The 23788-nt window shown below is 31.1% G+C and overlaps 1 protein-coding gene across 2 annotated transcripts in view; it reads right to left on the reverse strand.

The window, feature by feature from the left end:
* The window catches only part of PGAP1 (post-GPI attachment to proteins 1), a 70452-nt gene that overhangs the window by 23723 nt on the left and 22941 nt on the right, over positions 1-23788 (reverse strand). Inside the window, exons 6-19 of one of the 2 annotated variants that reach the window (XM_006921307.3) lie at positions 21720-21772; positions 20826-20892; positions 19227-19332; positions 18495-18550; positions 17046-17129; positions 13952-13998; positions 13518-13569; positions 9907-9984; positions 6623-6698; positions 4802-4875; positions 4649-4700; positions 4087-4153; positions 3572-3680; positions 1891-1929 (exon numbers count right to left, since the gene is read on the reverse strand). In XM_006921307.3, the coding sequence (XP_006921369.1) occupies positions 1891-1929; positions 3572-3680; positions 4087-4153; positions 4649-4700; positions 4802-4875; positions 6623-6698; positions 9907-9984; positions 13518-13569; positions 13952-13998; positions 17046-17129; positions 18495-18550; positions 19227-19332; positions 20826-20892; positions 21720-21772 (960 nt within the window). The remainder of the gene's footprint in view (positions 1-1890; positions 1930-3571; positions 3681-4086; positions 4154-4648; positions 4701-4801; positions 4876-6622; positions 6699-9906; positions 9985-13517; positions 13570-13951; positions 13999-17045; positions 17130-18494; positions 18551-19226; positions 19333-20825; positions 20893-21719; positions 21773-23788) is intronic. The other variant, XM_015596675.2, reaches the window with a different exon arrangement.

Genomic DNA, 23788 nt, shown 5'->3' on the forward strand with positions numbered 1-23788 from the left:
CACATGTTGGAGAGAATGTGGAGAAAGGGAACCCTCTTGCACTGTTGGTAGGATTGCAAATTGGTACAGCCACTATGGAAAACAGTATGGAGGTTCCTCAAAAAACTAAGAATTGATATACCATATGATCCAGCAATCCCTCTACTGGGTATTTACCCCAAAGACTTGAAAACCCATATCCGAAAAGATATTTGCACACCAATGTCCATAGCAGCATTATTCACAGTGGCCAGGACATGGAAGCAACCTAAGTGTCCTGCTGTGGTACATATATACAGTGGGATATTACTCAGCCATAAGAAGAGATGAAATACTGCCATTTGTGACAACATGGATGGATCTCGAGATAATCATGCTAAGCGAAATAAGCCAGACAGAAAAAGTTGAAAATCACATATCACTTATATGTGGGATAAAAACCTAAAAGCAAGAAATGAACAGGACAAACGAACAGAGACTCATGGACATGGACAATGGACTAGTGGTTACCAGAGGGTAGGGGGTGGGGGAGGAAGGGGGAGGTAGTTGGGGTAAGTGGGGCAAATACAGAGAGGTAGGGGTAGGGTGAAGTGAGTAAAAGGGATCAAATATATGGTAGCTGAAGGAAACTGTACTTTGGGTGGTAATTGTACTTTAGATGTCAAATTATAATGTACACCTGAAAATTATATAACTGTATTAACAAATGTTACTCTAATAAACTTATTAAACAAAATATATAGAATTAAAAAAATAAAATTAAAAATAAAATTATACTTGACTATAGAGTATCAAGTGAACCAGATTTCTGTCATTAATCTGAATTATGAGGCATAGGTATGATATGAGAGTACGTTATATCTTCAGCTCATACCACTATGTATAATACCATCCTTCTGTATATATAAAAATACAATAGCAAGAATTCCTCCCCTATATTCCAAGAGGTAATTTTTCTTGATAATTGATGCCTTATCACTTTACTCTCCATGATGTTATTTTTCAACTTGTACTAAGATTTAATCTTCTTTCTAATGTAGTGCAAAATTTTTACACATTAAATTAGAATTTACTAATGTTCATAAATTTAATAATCACAATCTAGTTTTCATCAAGTCATTGTGAGGATCAAATGAGATAATGCATATAAAAGAGTTTCTAATTTAATTTTGTGAATTTTATTGTAATTATAGATTTAAATGACAAATTAGAAATATGCTACACTAGAATTGCAAATTTAAAAAAATAAAGTAAAAATAATACAGGCACAATATTTAGTGACTTTTAAAACTATATAATTTCTCTGACTAATCAATATTATCTATGTCCTGGTTGTACAATTCTGAAAATTATAATTATGTTTAATAATATAATGTTTCTACTTGATAAATTTTTGTAACACTATTTACCTATGAATTATAGATATTCCTCAAATAAATTTAAACTATTTCAACATGTTTGTTTTTAATACGATTAATTTTACCTTTTATAAACTTGAGTATGCACAAAATAAAGTTTTTCTGAAAATGTTAATTTATATGACAGAACCTACAGATTTTATTGGACTATAATTATAGTGTAGTATGAGCAACATGAAATCTTAATATGCCATTCATTTAGTCAAAAATATTAATTTGTTTCAGAATCAGCTCTCATTTCTAGGAAGAATCAAACGTGAAAGCATCCCCTTAAAGCCAGGTTGGCCAACTATGGCCTGTGTGCCAACAATGGTTTTTAGATCTTATTAAAGTGGGAGAAAGAAGAAAGCAGCAGGTATAATAGTGCTGGCAGAAAGAGACTGTATGTGGTCTGCTAAAATATTTATTATCCAGCTCTTTAGAAAAAAAGTTTTCAACCCCTACTTTACAGTATCTATTCATAAGGCAATAATCGAAAAGGAGTCTCTCTTACCTGTCCAAGTATTTGTGAAAAGGAAGTCTTAACTGTCACCTAGTTTAAAACAATCATTTAAAAAAGATTATTTTCCCTAAACAATTCTAGTTGACTTTTTATTTAATTAGGCACTTCTGTACATCTCTAAGCATAATCCTTAATTTTTTTATAATAGTAAACCTACAGGCATTCAAGATCTCAAAAGAATCTTCTGAACCACTAACATTTAATTTCTATCGAGTGTAATTTTATTGTTCAGTATATTTTCTCATATTCTAATTCTTTGACAATTGGATGAATGTTATGATATATATGGTAACACTTTACTAAATATTTAATTAAACATAATATTTTATCAAATCATGCAAGCTAAAGAATTTATTGAATGATTGAGCCTAGAGCTATTCATGTTTGCTAAAAATTAAGCACAAATTAACCAACCTATTATATAATTAGTACTTTAAACTCTCAAATCTATAACTGTATAGCGCTTTAGAGTTAAGTTTCTGAGTAAATTTTATAAAAATAGGTTTCACATGATATAAGACCAAAATAAACAGCACATTTAGTAAAATTTAAGCCAAAACAATATTACAAAGAGAAATTCATCATTAATTATGTCTAACATAAATACACCTTCTCTGATATTAGGAAGTCTAGGGAAAGGAAATAAATCTTTCATAGGAAGGTTATAAAATGTCTTTTTTTTGTCAAAAAATAGACTTTTTTGAAAATTACAAGGTATCTGTAAAAATGTAAACATTTTGAGAGCATGCAGTATTTGGAGCCAAAACATTAATACAATTCTTACTATCTCTGTAATATTAGAAATATGAGGGTACAAGTTAAAAACCATTATTACAGCTCTGTAAATCCTTTAATGTTAGAAAGCAATATAGCAAACCATTAATAAATTCCATGAAATCTAAAATAACCCACAACATTGGACCAATGAAACTTGGTTGTAGGAACAGATTCTGTTCATTGACCTACCAATCCTAGTTTACCTTAAGAAAGTTAGGTCTAATAAAGAGTCAAATATTTAAGTTTGGTTTAAACCAGCTGAGTAGAAATAAGATATTTCACATAAACTGGCGATCTGTGATGTCACCACAAATGTGTACTTCAACCACTTAAATCCAGAATCCTTAGAACATGGTATGCTGTAACACAGAGAGGGACTCTTCGTTTATGAATCCACAGTAAATACAATGTTACTCTCGAGTCTATTTCCCTTCTCTTAGCACAAAGAGATCAATGTGATTGTAATATAAATGCAAGAGGCACTAAATTATACATATTAATGACTAACAGAGCTTAATATGATTAGTGAAAAGATCCTTAAGCTTATCTAGAACTGGAAACCAATATACATCATATTGATTACTAAATTTAAGCCACATCAGCTGATTTCATGTTCTTCAATTTATAAAGGATTCCAGACTTTAGGCTTCCAAATTTAAAAGATTAATCTATGGTCTCGGTTTTTATCTTATTTTCTATTATTTATTAAGATGTATACTTTCAGAGCTAAGGAAATACTGAGTGGTGCTAGCAGGCAAAATGGAGAATAGAGTAATATAAATGTCTATTTCTAATATTTAGTGCTTTCTACATCATCATCAAACTTAGGCTAATATAAAAATGTATTTCCACCTTATTCTACAACTCTTAAAAATTAAACAAACATACAGCTTACCTCATACTGACAGTCTGATGATGTGTACATTTTTAATAATGCTACACTGCTGTCATTTTCTGGTTGAGCAATATGGAGTTTCAAAGAAATTTCTGTAGAAGATGGAACCCTGAAAAGATAACTTATATATCAATTCTCAAATACAGAATGCTGTTAAATAATCATAGCTAAGCCAATCCTCATCACGACATAATGCAATGATGTAGAGGAAACTAGATGTCAGGCGCATTATTATGGATGGACACTTCTAGGCATAGCAGAGTTGTCTGTCTAGGTCATAGGAGCTGGGGCAGAGGGTGGGAAAGGGTTCATGTTTCAAGCAATAAAGGTTTAAATTATATATAATTTAAATAAGAATTCTATATATTACATTATTTATGGGCACAATGCTACATAAAGGATACCTACATTTTACTAAGAGGCACTTTAATAATTTCACTGATTTAAATAAACAAAGTAGAATATGTATTATTCAAAAACACAAAAGTTTAAGGTAAATTCTTTCATATACTTACTGTGCAATGGTTAGTGAATCTTCATAAGACCAGGGAATATGAAGTTTATAGATACTAGTTATTTCTTCTGTGAAAAAATAAATGAAATACATATTACTAACCTTATGTCATACTAAATGTTATATAAGCTACCATAATACCTAATTATACAATTACCCATTTCATAAAAAATCAGTAAGAGTTATACCACATAATAAGAAATTGTGGAGAATTATTAAGTAATAATGTATAATAAGACTTACAGAAGATATTAGAACATATGAGAAGTACTAAGAAACTGTAAAAACAAACAGCTACATCTGAATTATTATAATAATGAGACAGCAAGATAGATGGTATTTTTCAAATGTGGATATTTAAACTATAAGAGATGAAGATGCCTACTATTAAGAAAGGGTTTATGTTAAGTCTTTGGAAATATAAACAGCTTTTCTATTATCATACATTTAATTTTACTTCACATAAGATATGTAGAAGCATAAATATTAAAGAAAATTCAAGTGAAAACCCACTGATTCTTCAAATGACAATACCATTATATTTTTTCAGAAAATACACTTACCTTTGACTCCTGAACACTTGCTTACTACGTTGATTTTAAAAGCTTGGTATATCTAACAGAGGTTGACCACAAAAATAAAACAAAAAAAGTTTATTTGTTTGTTTAACTAAACAGTAAAGTAAAATCAAATCCCTGTTATAGTAGGATAATTACCTGTCCAAAGTTCAGAAGCTCTATGTTATAGAACAGGCCACTTGTATTTAATATCACTTTCCTTGAAGATAATCCTGTTAAATTAAAAGCATTATATTGCTTAGAACACCAAAGCATTAAAAAAAAGCATCTATTACTTAAAAAATGTTAAAACAGTGTTAACAGATTTTTAAAGTAAAAAGACAAAACAGTTTACAGGTTCTAGCTTCTGATATGTGGGGGTGAACGTCTAAATATTCAATCCTCCTTCAATAAACTCTGGACAAAACATTTATAATGTCTTTCAGTTACATGTGTGCGTTTTAAAAAATCAAGTATATATTTCCAATATCAAAATCATATGCTATGTTTTCTTGGTAGATCTCTTATTTTAATGAGCTAGATGATTCAGAGTTGTCATTTCTGTATTGTTCTGAGTATGTTTCTACCAAAAAAAGGGGGTGGGGGCAGAAGAGGAATAAAAATCTTAAAGGAAGGTTCCTCTATGAATACAGATTTTTTTCATGAATGGCATATAAGGGCACAAGAGCTAACCAAAAAAGAGATTCTAACATTGAAAGCCGAACAACTCAAGCAAAAAAATTTAACAACAGTACTGGATTATAACCCAATAAATAAAATAAATATATATGAATCCATTACTGACATAAATAAAAACTGGATAAATAAATCAGGGAGAAGAGACAACTTTCCCTCAGGAAGAATTCCAATACATATAGGATAGCAGTAATAATTGCTTCAGACTAGATGAACTGATAGATGCTAAGATTAGTGGGTTCTTTTGAAGAAAAATAGGATACTTACTTTAAAAGTGTCTTTCCCAAGATATTTCTTAATTAAAATAAGTAACTTTACAGTGGAAAAACCTGGCAGACACCACTTAACGTGATCAAAATTAACAATACCAGTAATTAGACACAGTGGTATCTTATGTCCTCTGACATACTGAGAAGTACCCATTACTTCTCTGTGATATTCTTGTCTAAAATGCATAACCTCAACTAATCATAAGAAAGCAGTATACATATCCAAACTGAGGGATATTCTACAAAATAACTGACCAGGACTCTTCAAAGGTGTCAAAATTATAAAGACAAGGAAAGGCTGAGGAACTATCAAAGATCAAAGATTAGAGGAGATTAAAGAGATATGGCAACTAAATGCAGTGTGGGAAGCTGGAAAAGAACACTGGTAGAAAAACTAATGAAAACAAAATCAGCTCTGTAGTTAAAAGTATTGTACCAATGCTAATTTCTTAATTTTGACAACTGCATTGTTTAAGAGGGCAACATTATAGAAAGGTGAGTGATGGATATACAGGAACTCTGTACTCTTTCTGTAACTTCTCTATAAGTCTAAAATTATTTCATAATAAAATTTAAAAGACTGTATAGTTATATATATTTTACCACAGTAAAAAATTGAGAAAGATACAGTTAGAGAAATTTTGAAAACTTCATAGGATAGAAATTTATACCTTATAATAAGCCTTTTATAAAAAGGGCCAATTTAGTATAAATTCACATGAGAACATGAACATGTGCATGCATGTGCACACACACACATAACTGCCTGCCAATGTATGTGATCATGGAGAAATTTCTTTCAAAAGTTCACTTCTTAGAAGATGACTGCTGGTCCAGTGCTGAATAAGAATCAAACTAGTGAATCACACCATATGGTTACTCTAAGAACTACACTTGAAATACAGAACAATACTTCTATTACATAGCTCTGCTTTATTGCAACTAACTTGCGAAATAAATTAGCCCTGTTAAAGATGAAGGCAATTCTTAAGATTTCCAAAATCAAAATACTTACCAAAAGAAAAAAGATGAGTTACAGGAAGCTGTATGGATCTTGTCTCTTTTTTAAAGAATTCACAATCTACAACAAACTGAAATATAAAACATTGTTTATTAGGAAAAAAAAATTAAATTTATAGTAAAATATCTTGACTTGAATTTTGAGTGGAAAATGAAAGCCTTCAGCTTTGGAGAAGGTACTGTGTCACACTAACTCTGGCTATACTAAAATGGCAAGTAGAGATGCTAAACTAAACAAATTTGATAAACGAGTGTAATTTAATAGATAAATTATCAGAGGATCCTTTCTATAACAGATCTATACAAAGTTTTCATGTAATTAGTTTTAGGTGTTTCCAGAAGAGAGACATTAAAGGATGGAGCAAAGCAAGCATTAAGAGCCAAAGTTAACTCAAGATGAACTAGGGAGTTATTTGAATAACTTTCATAGTCAAAACAAAAATTTGTCCCTTTTTTTTTTAAACTCCATATTTATTATCTACAGTCTAATTAGACTACAAAACACTTTCAGAGACATACTGCTATCCATCTACAGATGGCTAATGTTATTTGTATAAAATTACTTAATGCTAAACAATTATAGTAAACAGAAAAAAGACGTCCTATGAATAAAGAAAAAGAAATGCTATCCCAAAAAAAGAAATGTAAAATGTGACATTTGTATCATTAAAATTTTTTGTAATGACATTTTTTTCTAATACCATTTTAACAAAGGTATAAAAAACTCTCTGCTCTAAGCTGCAATAAGAATGGTTTCTTTATTTTTTCGATCTACAAGGGCTAAAGAAGAAATTAATCTGATACCTAACTATAGCTAGCAAATAGTTTGCTGTCCACAGAAAGCAGAATGCCAGAAAGGTCTAGCCTAAGCTTTTGTAATAACTATACCTTGGACTGTGTCTGTAGCAGTGTTTTTGTGTTTGCCTCTTGGGTGAATTTTTGATTGTTTTTGAAAGTGAAAAGCAGATGAGGGAAAAATGCTATTAGGCTGTACAGTGCACATATAAGAGAATAAAAGGAAAAACATGTTAAGGGGCTTTGCTTTTAATTTTCCCTCTTTACTTACAAGGCAAAGAACATATATTCTCATTATAGAAAGCAGCTATTAAAAGATTAGAGAAGTTATTTATTGAACAGATTTATTATATTTTACAAAGTATTTTCGAGTTAGACATTGCCTGAGATGGGGGAGGAGTTTTAAATCTCTTTGTAGAGGTATCTAAAATAATAAAATTTTAATTATAGCTTTAAAAATTTGGCTATGCTTTTTATGGAATAAAACCTTACCCAAGAAAAAAAGAATTCAAAGGTCTCTCTGAAATATCCAAGGTACATAAATTTCTAATGGATTTAGTTATTTTGTTTTCTGTCACCAAAAAACTCATATAATTCCACATTTGTAGTTTGAAAACTGTATTATCAGTGAACTCAAATAATTTTAAACTGCTTATTTAAATATATGTATCTTTATGATGATAGACTCTAAGAAACATGCCAAAATCATGAAAGGCCTCAACATCCTAGTGAGACAGTGTGTTCAACGGTAGTGTAAAGAGTTCTTTCCAAAGAGCATTAAGACACATTTATTATGTATTTGTTAAGCAGCTAAGACCTCCTGTTTGAAAAGTTCATTAATTTCTGAGAATAACCAGAGATGGCCTTTCCAAGTTTGAGAAAGACTTTCAATTCATTTAAAACCAACTTACCCGACAGAAAAACCCTTAAAGAGAGCTTTTAGTATTGAAGATGTTGAATTACCTCTCACTTGAGCTAAGCAAAACAAAACAATGAATCCATTATAAGCTACTTGTGAGACTCAATCTTTGAGATGACTCTCAACTAAATCTCCCTCTTCCTTTTTCTTCTAAATTTTCCTAATGATTTTGGCCAAAATTCTCAACAACTTTCTCATTCAAGAAACATTATTTGAACATTTATGAGGTAGTATCTAAACGCTGAAGATGCAAGGCAGAATAAAATCTATTTGGTCCTTACTATCAAAGAATTTCCAGTATGGTAATGGCAATAGAGACACAGCAAATAAATAATAATTCAATGTAATAAATTACTCAAAAAAGTTATAAAAAAGCATGGGAACAAGTAAGAAGTTACTGAAGCAGTTCAGAAAAAGAAAACGGGGAACACTGAGGCTAGATTTTGAAGGATAAGTTTGCTGAGTGACATGTGGAAAGGGGAAGAGAGGGTCTTTTACCTCCATCTTCTTCCTTCCCCAACTTCTTTCAAAAATCACCATCCTTTTATTTTTATTTCTACTTCCCTAGTGCAAGTTCTCACAACCCCTTATTCTGTTACTAATCCATCTTATACCATAAATTCATTTTCCTAAATAGCTCTGACCCCATTGCTACTATGGTGAAAAATCTTTCAGCTCCTACTGACTCCTGAATTCTGTAAAGTCCAGAATCTTCCAATCAAGGACCTCCACAATATGGCCATGAGCTACTTTTTCAGACTTTTCTTCCATTACTATTCTACTCATGGTGGCCATCCTTTAAAAATCAGTATTAACTTATTTATTGTTTTCCAAACATAGTCCACAACATTTCATACTTCCATGCTTGGCTCCCACTATTTCTTTGTTTAAACAGCACTGTTCATTATAACTTTCTGCAACAATGCCATTATTTAGCTTCTTGAATGTTGCTAGTACAATCCAGGAACTGAGTATTTAACTAATTTAAATTTAAACAGCCACATGTGCTACTGACTCCCATACAGGATAGCACAGGTCTAGAATGTTCATTCTACCTATAAAAAACCTTAACTAGTTTAAGGCAATTTAAAAAAACAGCCTTTCTTGATTCCATCAATCAGATATCTCCCCCTTTTACACTTTTCATGTATTTGCTATATTCTGATTTGTAGTATATATTTTTGGGTACCTCTTTAATTCTCACTCTTCCTGCTGCTTCCAAATATACTTTTCTTCCCCTACCCAACAGTATATAGCTTTCTGAGAACAGGGTTCATTTTTGTCTTTATCTGTGTGCCTCCTATAATTCCTGGCATAGAGTCTTGCACATAATAGATTTTGAAAGATTGTTAAAGTATAACTAGTTTCCACTTGGAAGAAAGAGACTTGGGTTTATTCTGCTTAGTTCAAGCTAGAGTAGATGATTCTAACAGTCTTAGGTGGATCGCCAAACTGGACATTGTTTTAAATAATCCCTATGCTAACGAATTCATCAAAAAATAACTTAAATATTTAGCATGAGTATCCCCAAAACATTCTGATAACAACCTTAATCCATTTGTTACCTTACTTCCATGAATAGATGGTACATAAACAACAAGATGAGACAAAGATGGATAGTCTTGAAGCCTTAATGTCAGAGACTAAAAAGAAGATGAAAGTAAAAAGCTGATTTAATTTCTTAAGGTATATAGAGATTAAAACACATTAAAATAAAAATAAATTGCAAACACTATTTCTTACTCAATAAATTATAAAAAACAGATTTCAAACTTCATGTTCAATACTTCATAAGATGTCCATGTTTAGATTTTCAAGGCAATAGCCCTGCTGAAAGTCAAATTCATAGTAATAATATAAATATGGATTACCAAAAATATTCTTTGAACTGTATCCATTCCTGTAAAATCAAATGACATTCAACACTAAATATACTTTACATGATTATTTCCAGATTTGTTCTTTCTTTTTATAATTTATCTATTTGTTTCATATAATTTTACAGTATTATTTCTATATATTTTTTGGTAGTATATGACAGACTCAATAGCTGATGAATGAATGGATGCTTAATATGATGGAAGAGTCTGATCTAGCCCAGGCAGTAAAGAGTTGTTGGCTAATGATGCATATGAACATCATTCCCTGAAACTTAATCAGTAAATGACACGGAGACACAATAAGGCTAATAATGCAACTCACTAAATAAACATCTATGCTATTCTCAAAATTAAGACCGGATCCTTATAGTCTATATTTTGAGGAATAAATAGATAGAAGACTGGTCTATTTAGAGCCAAGCCACCAAATACTGTTTTTAAATTTAGTTTTCTTCTGGAAGTACATATAGGGTTGGGAGTAGTTATATGTTGTAACAATATGTACGCATTAAGAAATTTCTGCAGGTACTTAACTTTCTCCAATGTTATTCAGATGCACTTATGTGGGCAAATCCAGAAAAAGGTTGTGAAACTAAAGAACTGTCTGTCAATGAGTGGCCCCCTAACAATCTGATCAGATTTACTTGGGAGTGCTTATTAAACAAACTACTGGGCTTCACCTCAATTTACTCAGCAAAGTCTCTGCAACAGACCATGTTCTAATATAAATGAAAGGGCCTTAAAAGGGCCACAAAAACCACAGCTATAGGCAAGGAGACCAATCAAACAGATGGTAGATAGTATGAAAGATAAATTAATTAGAAAGAACCATGGATACTCTGTGTAGCTGTCCATTCTAGCTTTTGTCATTTATTTATAAGAATAACTTTTTTCTCAAGATTTTTTTTAGTATCAGAATACTTTTAAAGTATCAATGTCAAAATACATTTCCTTATAAAGTTCCAATATAGTTACAAAGTTGTCAGTAGAAATTTGACAAGTTCCAATATAGTTACAAAGTTGTCAGTAGAAATTTGACAACATAATAATATTTATCAAATCATTATGCTGACAGGTAAGATTAATATGAAGTTTGGAAATTTTTCAGTTTTAGTAAAACTGCAAGGGTAAGATGCCTTTAAGGCTGAGGCACCACACACAGAAGAAATCAAAACACCAGTATTTAGATGTTAGAAACCCATGAAATTCTGCTGCAGTGTGTAAGGCAAAGCTGCAGTGCTAAAGAATGATTTAGACAAGATAGTGACTGGGTAATTTTTTTCATATAACTTAAGATTTCTTTTGAAAGTTAATTTTTGTGTTTGTTGTTAGCACTAAGTCCATTTGAGCTTATCAAAATTCTTGGCCTGCTGTGCTTTGTGTGTGTGTTTTTAGAAACTTCTTCAGTGTACCCATAACAGGACAGTTCCATGTGATTGGTATTTAAAAACTGAATTTACAAGTGCTCTTCTAAAGGCTTTTACCTATTTATTAACAGTGCAGTAAGCAGAGATGCCAAAAGTGACATGATCCTCAACTGACATTACTTTTGTTGCGACAATATAAATATGAATAAAATCCACAAAACCTTTTCACTTTTATTTTTCCTTTCCCTTCAACTTCACGGGAAAGTTGTGCTTTTTATAAATGCCTAACATATATGTAATTATGATTTTCATTATAATGGGAAAGTTTATTTACTTTTAATAATTACAATACTCTTCAACTGAGGACACTTAAAGGTTGCAGAATACTGTAATCCTTATTTGCTAACCTTTCGTTCATTTTTTCCTTCATAAATTCGAGTAGGCTTGTAATGCTGTCTAGCAATATCTTCCAGCATTAACTATAAAAAGTAACATACGTAAAATATGTTGGAATAGCTTGTTCTCTTGCTGTTCAGGCAGCTGTTTCTTACGTTTAGAACAAATGACACAGGGGCTAGAACTAGATGAATATATTGTTTAATCTTTGATATCAAAAAATATACGAATTTACGAGTTAAGAAATACCTTTCAAAAAATAGGAGCAAAGTAACATTTTATCAGGTTTTTGATCATTTATTTTTTCCTAACTCTTAAGTTACAGACTGGATAGTACATCCAGATTGGATATTCAAGAAAATGATTAATATACTTCATGAACGATTGATCAGTAAGTATGTACTAATACTTTTGTTTGCTCCTGCCTAGAAGATTAGGATAAAACCAACGAGGGACCTTAAACATGTTCATGTTAGTCAAATTACTTCCCTACGATATCTGTTTCATAAGTACAAAGCCACATAAAATATACACAAAGTAAAACTGACTGGGAAGACAGAAAAAATAATTGCAACCATTCCAAAGTCAAGTGTAAGTAGCTTGCAATTATTCATTCTGTCGCCATTCTTCTCAGTATGTTTAAGTTCCTCTGTTTTGGTGTGACAGAGTTGACTATGTATATGGATAAATGTGAATATTCATAATCACAACACAGTAATTAAGTTGCACTGGGAGATGACTGGGATCAACCAGATGACTTCACTTTCAAGTCTATGAGTCTAGAATTCATTATGAAAATATATTTTATTTTTCAAGTACAGATTTATTTGAATACTGAGAACAATACATCCTGGCATGAGATTATCAGTTACTATAAATACAATTTAAAAATTGGAATAAATATTTTCATCAAATTTTAGAATTATTTTACTTTCTCAACAATAGTTTTTGAGATGCAAATTAGCCTGTTGTAAAAAGAATTGTTGACTTACCAGAGTTGCTTAAGGAAATCACTAACAATTATTAAATAAATCCCAAGGAGTACTAGAAAAAGTAGTTATCAAAGTGCTTGACCACAAAGTGATGTTGAAGTTTATCTGGAAAATTACCATGTCTCTTTGACATGCTCCCTTCCCTACTGTAGGCTCTTCCCCAAAACAAATTCTGAGCATACTACTCATCATATATTTAGACAGATCATTCCAAATATACCTTCAAATTGAATTTTAAAAATTTACCTAGCTCTTGATATGATTCTATAACATATAAATTTAATTTTGTTTAGAGTATTTAATATTTAATATTAATATTTAATTTTTATATTATTAAATCTTTAACAAAATATTTAATTTTGTTAAATATTCTAAACAAAAAAATCATGTCATTTTCCATTAAATATCTCTATTTCTAAAACATAGATTAGCAAATCTCAAGCTTATTACCTATGTGAATTAATAAAAGAGCACATTCTAAAATGCCTATAGGCTCAAGTATGTTTTACCTAAATATTAAAATTCTAAGGCCATAATTTACCTTAATTGTTGGCAGCAGTTCAGCTTTCCATGATAAATCAACCCCTTGCTGGCTATAAAATAAATGTAAAAATATAATTAAAGAACAAATATATGAAAGTATTATGAATCATAAATAAGCTTCAGAGGAAAAAGAAACCATCTACAGACCTATCAGAGAAAGTTTAATGAAATAAAGTCTAATAACTTAATCCAATATATTCTATCCACACAATCCCTTTGAAAACAAAATAATTTTTTCCTAGCAACCAAATATTTCAATGTTTACAAAAATTACTAGTATGTCAATTTCCTTTACTTATTACTTTAAAATCAATACTATAATTTACTATATCAACAAAATGAGCTTAAAAATGTATGAAGCTATTCTGAAAGTGTTATGTGAGTATTGTTTATGTTGACAAAGAAGGAACAATGAAGGTTTAAAACACTTACCACATAGAAGTGCTATTTATGCAGCCAAAAATCCAACTATTTGTATCCTGTTGATTAACACAAAGCACACTAAATATTGTAGAAAATAATTACATAAAACAGGAATCTTTAATACTTTACTGTCATATGATAGGGTCAGTAGGCACAATGGAAACAAAAAATAGCAACTTATTATTTAGGAACATATCCAAGGTATTCTAAAAAGTCAGATAGATCAAGAGTAAGTGAAGAAGTCTAATGTCAATAAAATAGGTAAGCAAGTAACCCAGAGTAGCAACGTGAGAAGAGTGACCTGATGGGACTCTCTCTACATCATATTACCTAAGCATTAAGAGTGACCTGATGGGACTCTCTCTACATCATATTACCTAAGCATTTCTAATTACTTAATCAACACTTTGAGTTTGGCAATGTCTGCATTTTAATTAGGTAGTTACACAGTAAGTGACCTACATTTTAACAAAATGAACAACTAAAGGTGGACTTATATACAAACAATGACAACAAATATCCAGAGACAAATAATTAAAAATAATAATCTAAGTATAGCCTTTTAGTTTATCATTTGAGTTCCCATTTTATTACCAGGTAGATAACTTCCATGCAACTGAGAATGTTTTTGATTGCAGCATAATTCTCAATTTGCATCTCAAAAAAAATTGTTGAGAAAGTAAAATAATTCTAAAATTTGATGAAAATATTTATTCTAATTTTTAAATTTTATTTATTATAACTGATAATCTCATGCCAGGAGGTATAGTTCCCCTTGAGCCAGGGGCTCAAGGCTGAAGCTAGTTATTACTTTATCAGCACAGCATGGGAATGCTGCAGAGATGGTTGTGATATTTTAACAATATTATATATTCAGCTTCACTCATTTAATAGTAGTATGACCTATGATCTTCACTCCAAGGAAGTAGTAAGAGCAATGCTCCCAAGATTTGATGATCCAACTACTAAAATCCTACCAGGGCATAAGAAGATGAGAAACACTTCTCAGCCACATAAATATAAATTTTTCCTTAGCATAGCACAATGAAAAAAAAAAATAATCCTTTCATTAAACTAATATTTATAAAGTCCATTCCACGGCCAAGGAATTATGCCCTCAGAGAAAAGAAAAGGATAAATCAGGCAGATATAGTTGCTGCCCTCATGAAACTTAAATTAAACTTTAAGACATTTTTCAAGAATACAGAAAAAAAAGCGAAAGGAAACAAACAAAAAGCAATATAGTGTTTCTCTGCTCTCCACTGCTAAAAAAAAAACAAAACTTGCATGACTTCTGCATCAGTTACCTTGGAACAGTAACATATTATTATAAAGCAAGGCAACAAAACAGATCTGCATAGCTTAGACAAAGAAAATCTAACAGCCTTTCAAGCTCTAACCCACTTTTGTAATAGGTTTTTGCAGCGACTAAGCGAGCCTATCCTCAAAGATACTCCTTATTATAAAAATTGCCAATATTCCACACTATTTACTTCAATGCATAAGGAATTCTGATTCATTCATCGATGAATTGAATAAAGTATTATTCAAGCCCACCCTAAAACATTGTGTTGATATAACCTAGAAGATGTCAAAAGAACAATTTCAGGTCATCTAGTAAACATCCCTAACTAAATACAAAAATTGTATTAAAAATCTTGGAAAAAGTCACCTAGGAATTGCCAACTAATGCCAGAAATACACAGAAAAGAAAACGCTACTTGATCATAAAATGTACCATTCTAAAACAAACAAATGAACAAACAACAACAAAAAAATTGTCTACAGGCCTCAGTGGCTGCTAAAATCATTAGGTAAAAGACTGATGAGGAACATTATAATAGATGGCTCATACTGACACAACCTAAGTCCACTGATAAATCTTTATGTCACTAAAAGTGGGACAACCATATAGTATATAACCCCCAATAAGACACACAGCTTTAGTTATAAAACATTCTTACCACAAAAAATTAATCTGAATCTAATCAAGATTTTAGATCTACCAGTTTACAAAAAACATAAGGGAAAGAATCACATGTTAAAAGATACCACAAGAACATAATTAGCTAAATCCAGAATGTGGGCAATTCTATAGAGCACATAATCTTTCTTGAATAAATAAATGGCATGGTGGAAAGAAAGAGAGAGCTGTTATAAAACAGACTTAAGATCCATGAATCAAATGCAATGTAAGCACTTTGGATTCTGATTCAAATAAACTAACTTAAAATGTAATTGAACAGAGGAAAATTGAACATAGACTAGATATCACAGGATTAAGAAATTAGAAATTTCTTTTGGATGAAATAATGGTGGTATGGTAATGTGTAAAATTCTTATCTGATAGAAAAATATATTGAATTACTTATGAATGAAAAGATAAAATGCCTGGAAATTGCTTCAAAAAAATTCTTCAGTCAAAATAAAAAAGTGAGGAAGGAACAAAATGAAGTGAGAATGGCAGAGCCTTGATAACTGTTAAAGCTGTATGTGATAGTTAACATGAGCATATGTATAATTTATTGTATTCTCTCTCTACTTTTGTATGTTTGAAAGCTTCTATAATAAAAATTGAAAATATTTTTTAAAATTTACCATATGACCTTATGCTAATAAATACCTATGGATCTTACTTAGAGTAAAGAGATCTTCTAATAAGCCAAATGCATAATTTGCACTTTGGCAAGGGTTTTTCTCAATATAATATAGATACTTTGATTTGAAATTGAGTATTGAGTATAAATGTTAAGCCATCACTCTTAAGGCCAGATTCTCTTGGGATAAACTGCCCATCCAGATTTTAAGCTGAGAGATGCTAGTCTCTGTGAGAGATGCCAAATTCTGGTAATCCCATTAAAATTAGTATTCATTAGCACCTAGCCCACAATGCTTGCCAACTATCTTTTCTAAAGGCTTTATATATACCAATGGCAGTATCTAGCAACTAAGTGACATATTAGATCCTAGTATATTATCAGCTACAGAAACATTTTGATGAATACTTTTCAATTAAAACTGCATTCCAGACAAATATTTTCCCACTAATTAGATTTATAGTACAGTTAGCCTTATAATTTACATTAAATATAAATTATCTTACCAGCATGGTGCTCTGACAATAGGCATGAGTATAGGTTTTTCTATGATTTGCAAGAGGAAATGTAAAGTATATTTTATCAGATTCCTAAAAAAAGAGAGAAAACAATAAAACTATCATGATAGTGAATATTTTCATCATTTAAAAATCCAGACAAGGCAAATGGTAATTATTCTAATTCTATTATTTCTAATGTTGTTGAGAACCAGTATTCTAGGATTGGGAAGATACATAAGATACATCAGATACAAACCATGTAGTCCTGAATTTGTCTTAATAGTATCAGTATGAATACATGTGTTTTATTTTGTTTGGTTTGGTTTTTGGCTTTATGATCAAGATAAATATCTTTCTTGGCTCTGTCCACTGAAAAGGCCTAAAAATGCTAACCCACTAGCCATAAACATCTCTAGTGCACAGGTTATGGTTTGCCATTTCCCAAATATTGGAAGAGTTCCTTAGAGGAAAAAAGCTGATTCAAGGTCTAAGGCAGGAGATACAGAAAAGGGGCTAAAATACCTTCTCATATGAGATAGTGAGAAAATTATCAAAGACAATTAAAGAGCAGCTGTATTAAAAAGATTCTGAAGCCTAACTTGAAACAGCTTATACTGGTCAAAGACAGAACAATTCTAATATTAATTTTAGTATGAAAGATAGAATAATTTCAGTGTTTTAGTTTAGAAAGAAACACATATAACCTTAAATACAAGAGTTCATAATAATATTGAAGGTGGGGAGACACAAAACCTCTATGGTCACTGATGAAGGATGTTTGTGAACCAACTTATTATTCTGAAAACCAGTAAATATAAAATCCAAAGATCTAAGCAATTATCATTTCCTTTATGATTTGTTCCATTTTTGATAAATTAAGTAGATGAGTCTTCCTAAATAGTGTTCCAGTTAAGAAATGAGGAAGGAATAATCAAATTAGATTATCATCATTTTTGCATCCCCCTAAATGAATTAATGACTCTAGGCATTATTCATCTATACCTACTAACACAAAAAGATACACGGTCTACCAAAACAAAAACAGAATCTGATCAAGCATTTAGATCCAAATACTAAGTCACAGGAAAAGAGTAGGCTAAGGAATATATCAAATGACACTATAGAAATGCAATCAGAAAATCAAGACAGTGAAGCTTAATAAGACAAACTACTTGTTTTTTTTTCCAACAAATAAACTGCGAGGGAAAAAAAAGTTGGTGAAGTAAGCATTAGAGATTAAAAGGAATAACAGACATATCAACAATACTATATGGACCTTGTTTGTATCCTGACCTAAACAAAATGAAAAACAACAAATAATTTGACAGTTATAAAACTGGAAAATTGAACACCAACTAGATATGGTTTCAATGTGGGGAAATGCTATATGGTTATCTTTTTTAACAGTCTTTAACTTTTAAGAATACTAAAAAAAATTTTTTAAAGTATACTTACATTGTAAGCTACATAGGTCCACTTCGACACTTTTACTGGAACCCACATAGATGTCCCTAAGGTAAAAAAAATAATTTGTATGGCTTTTTTTTTTTTATAATAAATAACTTCTTATCTTAAATGCTGAAACACTTCTCAGTCATAATGGATTTTAAAAAAAAGTGATTTCTAAACAGTAGCTATTTTTAAATAGAAAATCTAGTGAAATGTCCTCTATGTGCTCATCACCAACTAGCATTCACATAAAATAAAGCATTTTAAATCTGTTTGGTGTTTTCAACTCTAAGGAAGTATCAATCGAAGGAAATAATTGTTCATTTTCCAAAGGCAAGCTAATTGAAGGATGTATTATATTTAAAAGCAAATTTACCAGCAAAAGATATGCTGTTAATCCAAAAGAAGATTGATACTGAAAAACTAAGTCAAGAATAATATAGCACTTATTTTATGTGACTGTCAGGAGAATAGAGATATTTAACTATAGCTTTTAAATATCTGTACTTGTGTTATTTTCAGCACAAAATTTTTATCAGCAACATTTTACAAATTAATTTTCTACTTTTTCCCTTCCTTAACCAAGAACCTCCTAAGAAACTGTGATAGAGAAATCAATAAAATAGGATTACAGTACCTGAAGTACCACAGTTTCAAAGACTGTCTGCTATAACAAATTTACCTAAAAAAAAATAACATAAACTCTACTTAATATTAAAACATGTTATTACCACTAACCTGTTAAGTCAGAAATTATTGCTGGATTTTCCTCAAAATGTTTTGCTGGGTGTCTTATAAAGTGGTGATTCAAAACCGACAATTTCTTCTTGGGATTTTGAGTTATCTAGAAAGAACATTGATACATTCTGTATTCTTTCATATCCATTGTGATAGTTCAATGAAACTTTGCTTCAAGTAATAATGATAAGAGCTAACAGTTACTTACTCTGGACCAGGAATTGTTCTAAGTGCTTTAATGTTTTTAACTCATTAAATCATCACAAGAACTCTAAGAGATAATAATCTTATCTGTATTTTAAATATGAAGAAACAAAAGCACAGAAAAATTAAGGAACTTGCCTGAGGTTATGTTCCTATTAAGAGTCTGGACCAGTGTTTAATTTAGGCAGTCTGGCCCCAGAGCCTATGCTTTTAATCATTATGCAATACTGCCTCTAAAGTAACAGCTGATAATAAAACATATAAAGATATACAGAATCAGAAGAGAACTTAAGAGCTCCTCCGGTCTAGTGATTCCAATACACTTAGTTTCCAAACTCAGACCATTGCCCATTTCACAACAAAGAATTCACTGGTCACTAGATAAAATATGAGTTGCCAACTGTCCTTCCTTGGAAAATCCTTTACTCTTTTCTACTTACTCTATGTCAAAATATCCTTTCTTTCATGAAATGAAAATGCAAGCAGACAGTAACACTTTTCTGCTGTGTTTTCAAATATCTTAGCTCAATAAATGTTGGCAACTTTGTATCTGTTCTTCTCTTTAAAAAAAAATGTACTGGGTTATAAAATTCATTTAGAAACTACCACTATTCAGTTCTCTAGCTTAAGCACTGAACCCCTGAAAGGGAACTGATTTTCTCAATGACAACACAGTAAGAGAATGATAAAGAAATGACAGTGAGGACTCAGGTCTACTAAATCTTTTCAACCTCTTACAAAGTCGTCTGGTATTTGCTTGAACATTTCTAACCTGGTACTTTTCAATTTCAACAAGTTTTACCAGGAGAGTGTTCTGCCCTTTTTAGAGCAAGTATCTGACTCCCTATTGCTTTGATATATAGGTTGGGGACAGCCTTTCAAAAAATTAAAGGTTGTTATAATCTCCATCCAAATAAAATATTTTTTCTGTAGATTAAACTTCAAAACCATCAACTGTTTTTCATAGGCCTGTTTCAGACCCTTTACCACTATGACTACCTTCCCTGGATAAACTTGTTTGTTAATGTCCCTCCTTAAAATAAGATACACAAAACAGAAAACAGTTCTCTATATATTATGTAACTAGAGAAAGTGGAATTTAACTTCACTGATACAAACTCATTACTTCAATCAACTCAGTTTGATACAAAATTAGTTTTGATTTTTTAAAAAAGCAGCTACATCAATTAAAAGCCATAGGTCTTTCTAATTTCAGTTAAGTCAGAACTACCCCAGTATTATCAGAGAAAAATAAAGATATTTCCATTTTGAAATTAGTCAATAGAAGATGTGGGCTTCTATTTACATTAAAGTAAAAGAAACATACTAATTCTATCACTGCTATAACAAAACCTCATATTTTACTGAAATAATTTTTAGTTTAAAAATACATACTTGTTTAGTGTCAGCATCAATAAGATCAAAGAATGCTCGAATTGTAGTCAACTGCAATTGTTTACACCTAAAGAATAAAATGTGTTACAAATGAAACTCTTAAAAATTATACTTTTGACACAAACACACACAATTCTATTATTTAATCCAATATTTAAGTTTCTGTTAATGCTGCAAACTCTAAAATTATATAACAAATCATTATTTAGCTTTACCTTAAAGTTGAAACATAAAAAATAAAGCAAATTAAATCTTAGATGCTTGACAGTAGAACTGTCGAGGTCCTTCTATCTTCCCTAAATCTCCTTGTCTATCCCAGCTATAGATATACTGCCTGCCCCATCTTTATATGCCTGAATTATTATGGTTCTTGCAGATACCACTGATTGCAAAGCCAGAGAAAAGTGAAAAAGAGAATCTTTAAGCCAAGACACATAGAGATAAGATGCCTATGTATTTCTTGACCCATATTTAATCTATTTATTTATATTAAGGTTAAATCTAATTCCTATTTGGTTTTTCATGTGTTGCTCTAGAATAATCAATGCTGCATTAATCAAGTTCCTGAGTTTGGTGACTGGCCGAGAACTCAAAAAATCCTACAAGTGCCTTCAATTCTGCCTAACTATGACAAACTCTAAAATTTTGATATTTGACACTAGCTTCACTTAAGACTGATGCTACTGATTCTTCAGGAGATGATTCTATGGGTTGTCAAGGGAACCTTGGTCACAGTGAGATAAGAACCAAGGTTAGAGTTCTAAGCCCCTAAATTAATCTGTCTCCTAAATCCTTATTTATGGCCAGAGCTCTCAGAAAGCTAACAAGCCAATCAATGCACTGATGAGAAAAAAGGACCATCACAAATCACCAAAGTAAGTTATATTAAGTTACCACACGATGGAGAGGTGGTCTGTTGAGACCCAGGTCTTAGGCACCGCTGAACTCTAAAAGGAAAGAAAAAATAAATCAAAGTTAAGAATAGCATATTTGTTATTCTCCAAAAGGTTTGAAATTCTTACAAGCTAATATTTAGAACCATGTAGCATTAATTTCACTATTTTATGATGTATAGACATTTTTAAATGATGCATTCTATAAAAGGTGATCCCAAAATATTAAGATATTTCTGCACAAAATAATTCTGCCATTAGTGCTTAATCACATTTTAAAAATCATTAAAACTTAAAAATTATTAAAGCATCCACAAAATCCTTACTGAAGTTTAATGTCTAACTCTATTATTCAAATAAAAGGCTGAGTTTATGATTCTTTAATAAATCACAGTTTGTGAACAAATAACAATATATATTTTAATAATTTTAGTTCTGACTAGACTACCACTTGATAAGTTCTAAGACATTACTTCTTAATCAGAGTGTGACTGAGAAATACCTAAGCCTTGGGAAATTATCCAAAAGAAATGTGCCTGATCACAATTCCAAAACTACCAAATCAGACTCTTACAAGTGGGGTCCAGGCTTACTTATTTTAAAGAAAATCCCTAGATGACTGGGACATATAATACTGGTTAGACATAAGGGCAAAGGCTCCTAAAAAATATAACTTTGTAGAAGGCTTCCTAACAATGACAGAGCACTCTTCAATCAAGGCTCTAAAGTGGGAAGAATCTTTAGTTTACTTGTTGAACTTATAAGCATTAAATATCTTATTTAGGAATTCCTGTTTGCAGCTTACTTAAAAAATTGAGACAACCAGAATTCACTGTGGTTCTAAGATTATTAGATGCTCAGTCAAATAAGAACTCACAGTTGATAGCACTTACCATTACCAAGAACATAAAATGGGTTTACTTTCATTCAGGCTAATGAATGCATCAGTGCTAGAGTTGAAAAAGGTAAAGACAACACAATAAAGGTAGCTGCTCATGATCTTTGGTGAAAACTGTTGAATGTCCACCAAAAACCATTTCCCCTTCTTGCACACTTGGCTAGACTACATGTCTTAGCTTCTCTTACTTTAAGGTGTGACTAATTTTTCTCCAATAGTATGTGAGCAGGAGTGATGTGTGCCATTTCCAGGCCTGACTGCTCCTCTTCCCCCTTCCTGTGGGTTGAAATAGTGATGATTAGAGCAACCTCAGAAGTAAAGCATTCAAGAAGGGGGTGCCTACTGTCAGCCTGGGTCCCTTAATGGGACTACTTCAAAAAACCACCCACCAACTTAAATATATATCTCGAGCAGTTATATGAGTAAAATGTAAACTTCTATTGTGTTTAAATGCCATTACCTGCATGAATGTATATTAGAACAGTTTAGCCTACCCTACTAAATAACTGTGCTAACTTAAGCAATTTTTCTAGTCCCAATAGATGTAAATGTCACTGAAATGTTCTTGAGATAATTAAAAAATTATTACTTTTTCATAACTGTTTTTTAAAAAGTGAACATACTTTAAAATGTGAAAGACCCTAGACTATTTGGGGACAAAAAACTAAAAACTCAGGTTATATAATAACTAGCTTTTAAGTAAAATATTTTCATTAGAGATAAAGAAATACAAGCTGCCTTGAAAGTGATACATTATCGACTGGATTAGAAAAGAGAAAAATACACACACACACACACACACACACACACACACACACAACCACATGGTTAAAAAAAAGTTCTTTTAAAAATAAGCTGCAGGATGTGGTATCAATACAGCATCATGCTTCAGACCAAGTTTAGGGAATAAATAATATCCAATTTTATATGACTGAAACATCTGTGTTTACTAAAGAGTTGACATTTAGTGTTTTGAAGACTTCCAGCAAATATGTGCCTAAAATATTCCACATCAAATAAGAAGATTCATACCAATAATGAAGTTTGAGAGATTTAGTATTTTTTTTCCAAAGCTATTATGGCTAAACCACAACTCCTCCAGTTATAAGAAAATGGTGGGTAATAGCAGAATAACTTAATAATTTTTGTTTTTATATATGGCAAACATTCAG

Source organism: Pteropus alecto, unplaced genomic scaffold, assembly GCF_000325575.1.
Source record: "Pteropus alecto unplaced genomic scaffold, ASM32557v1 scaffold3, whole genome shotgun sequence".
Taxonomy (NCBI): Eukaryota; Metazoa; Chordata; class Mammalia; order Chiroptera; family Pteropodidae; genus Pteropus; species Pteropus alecto.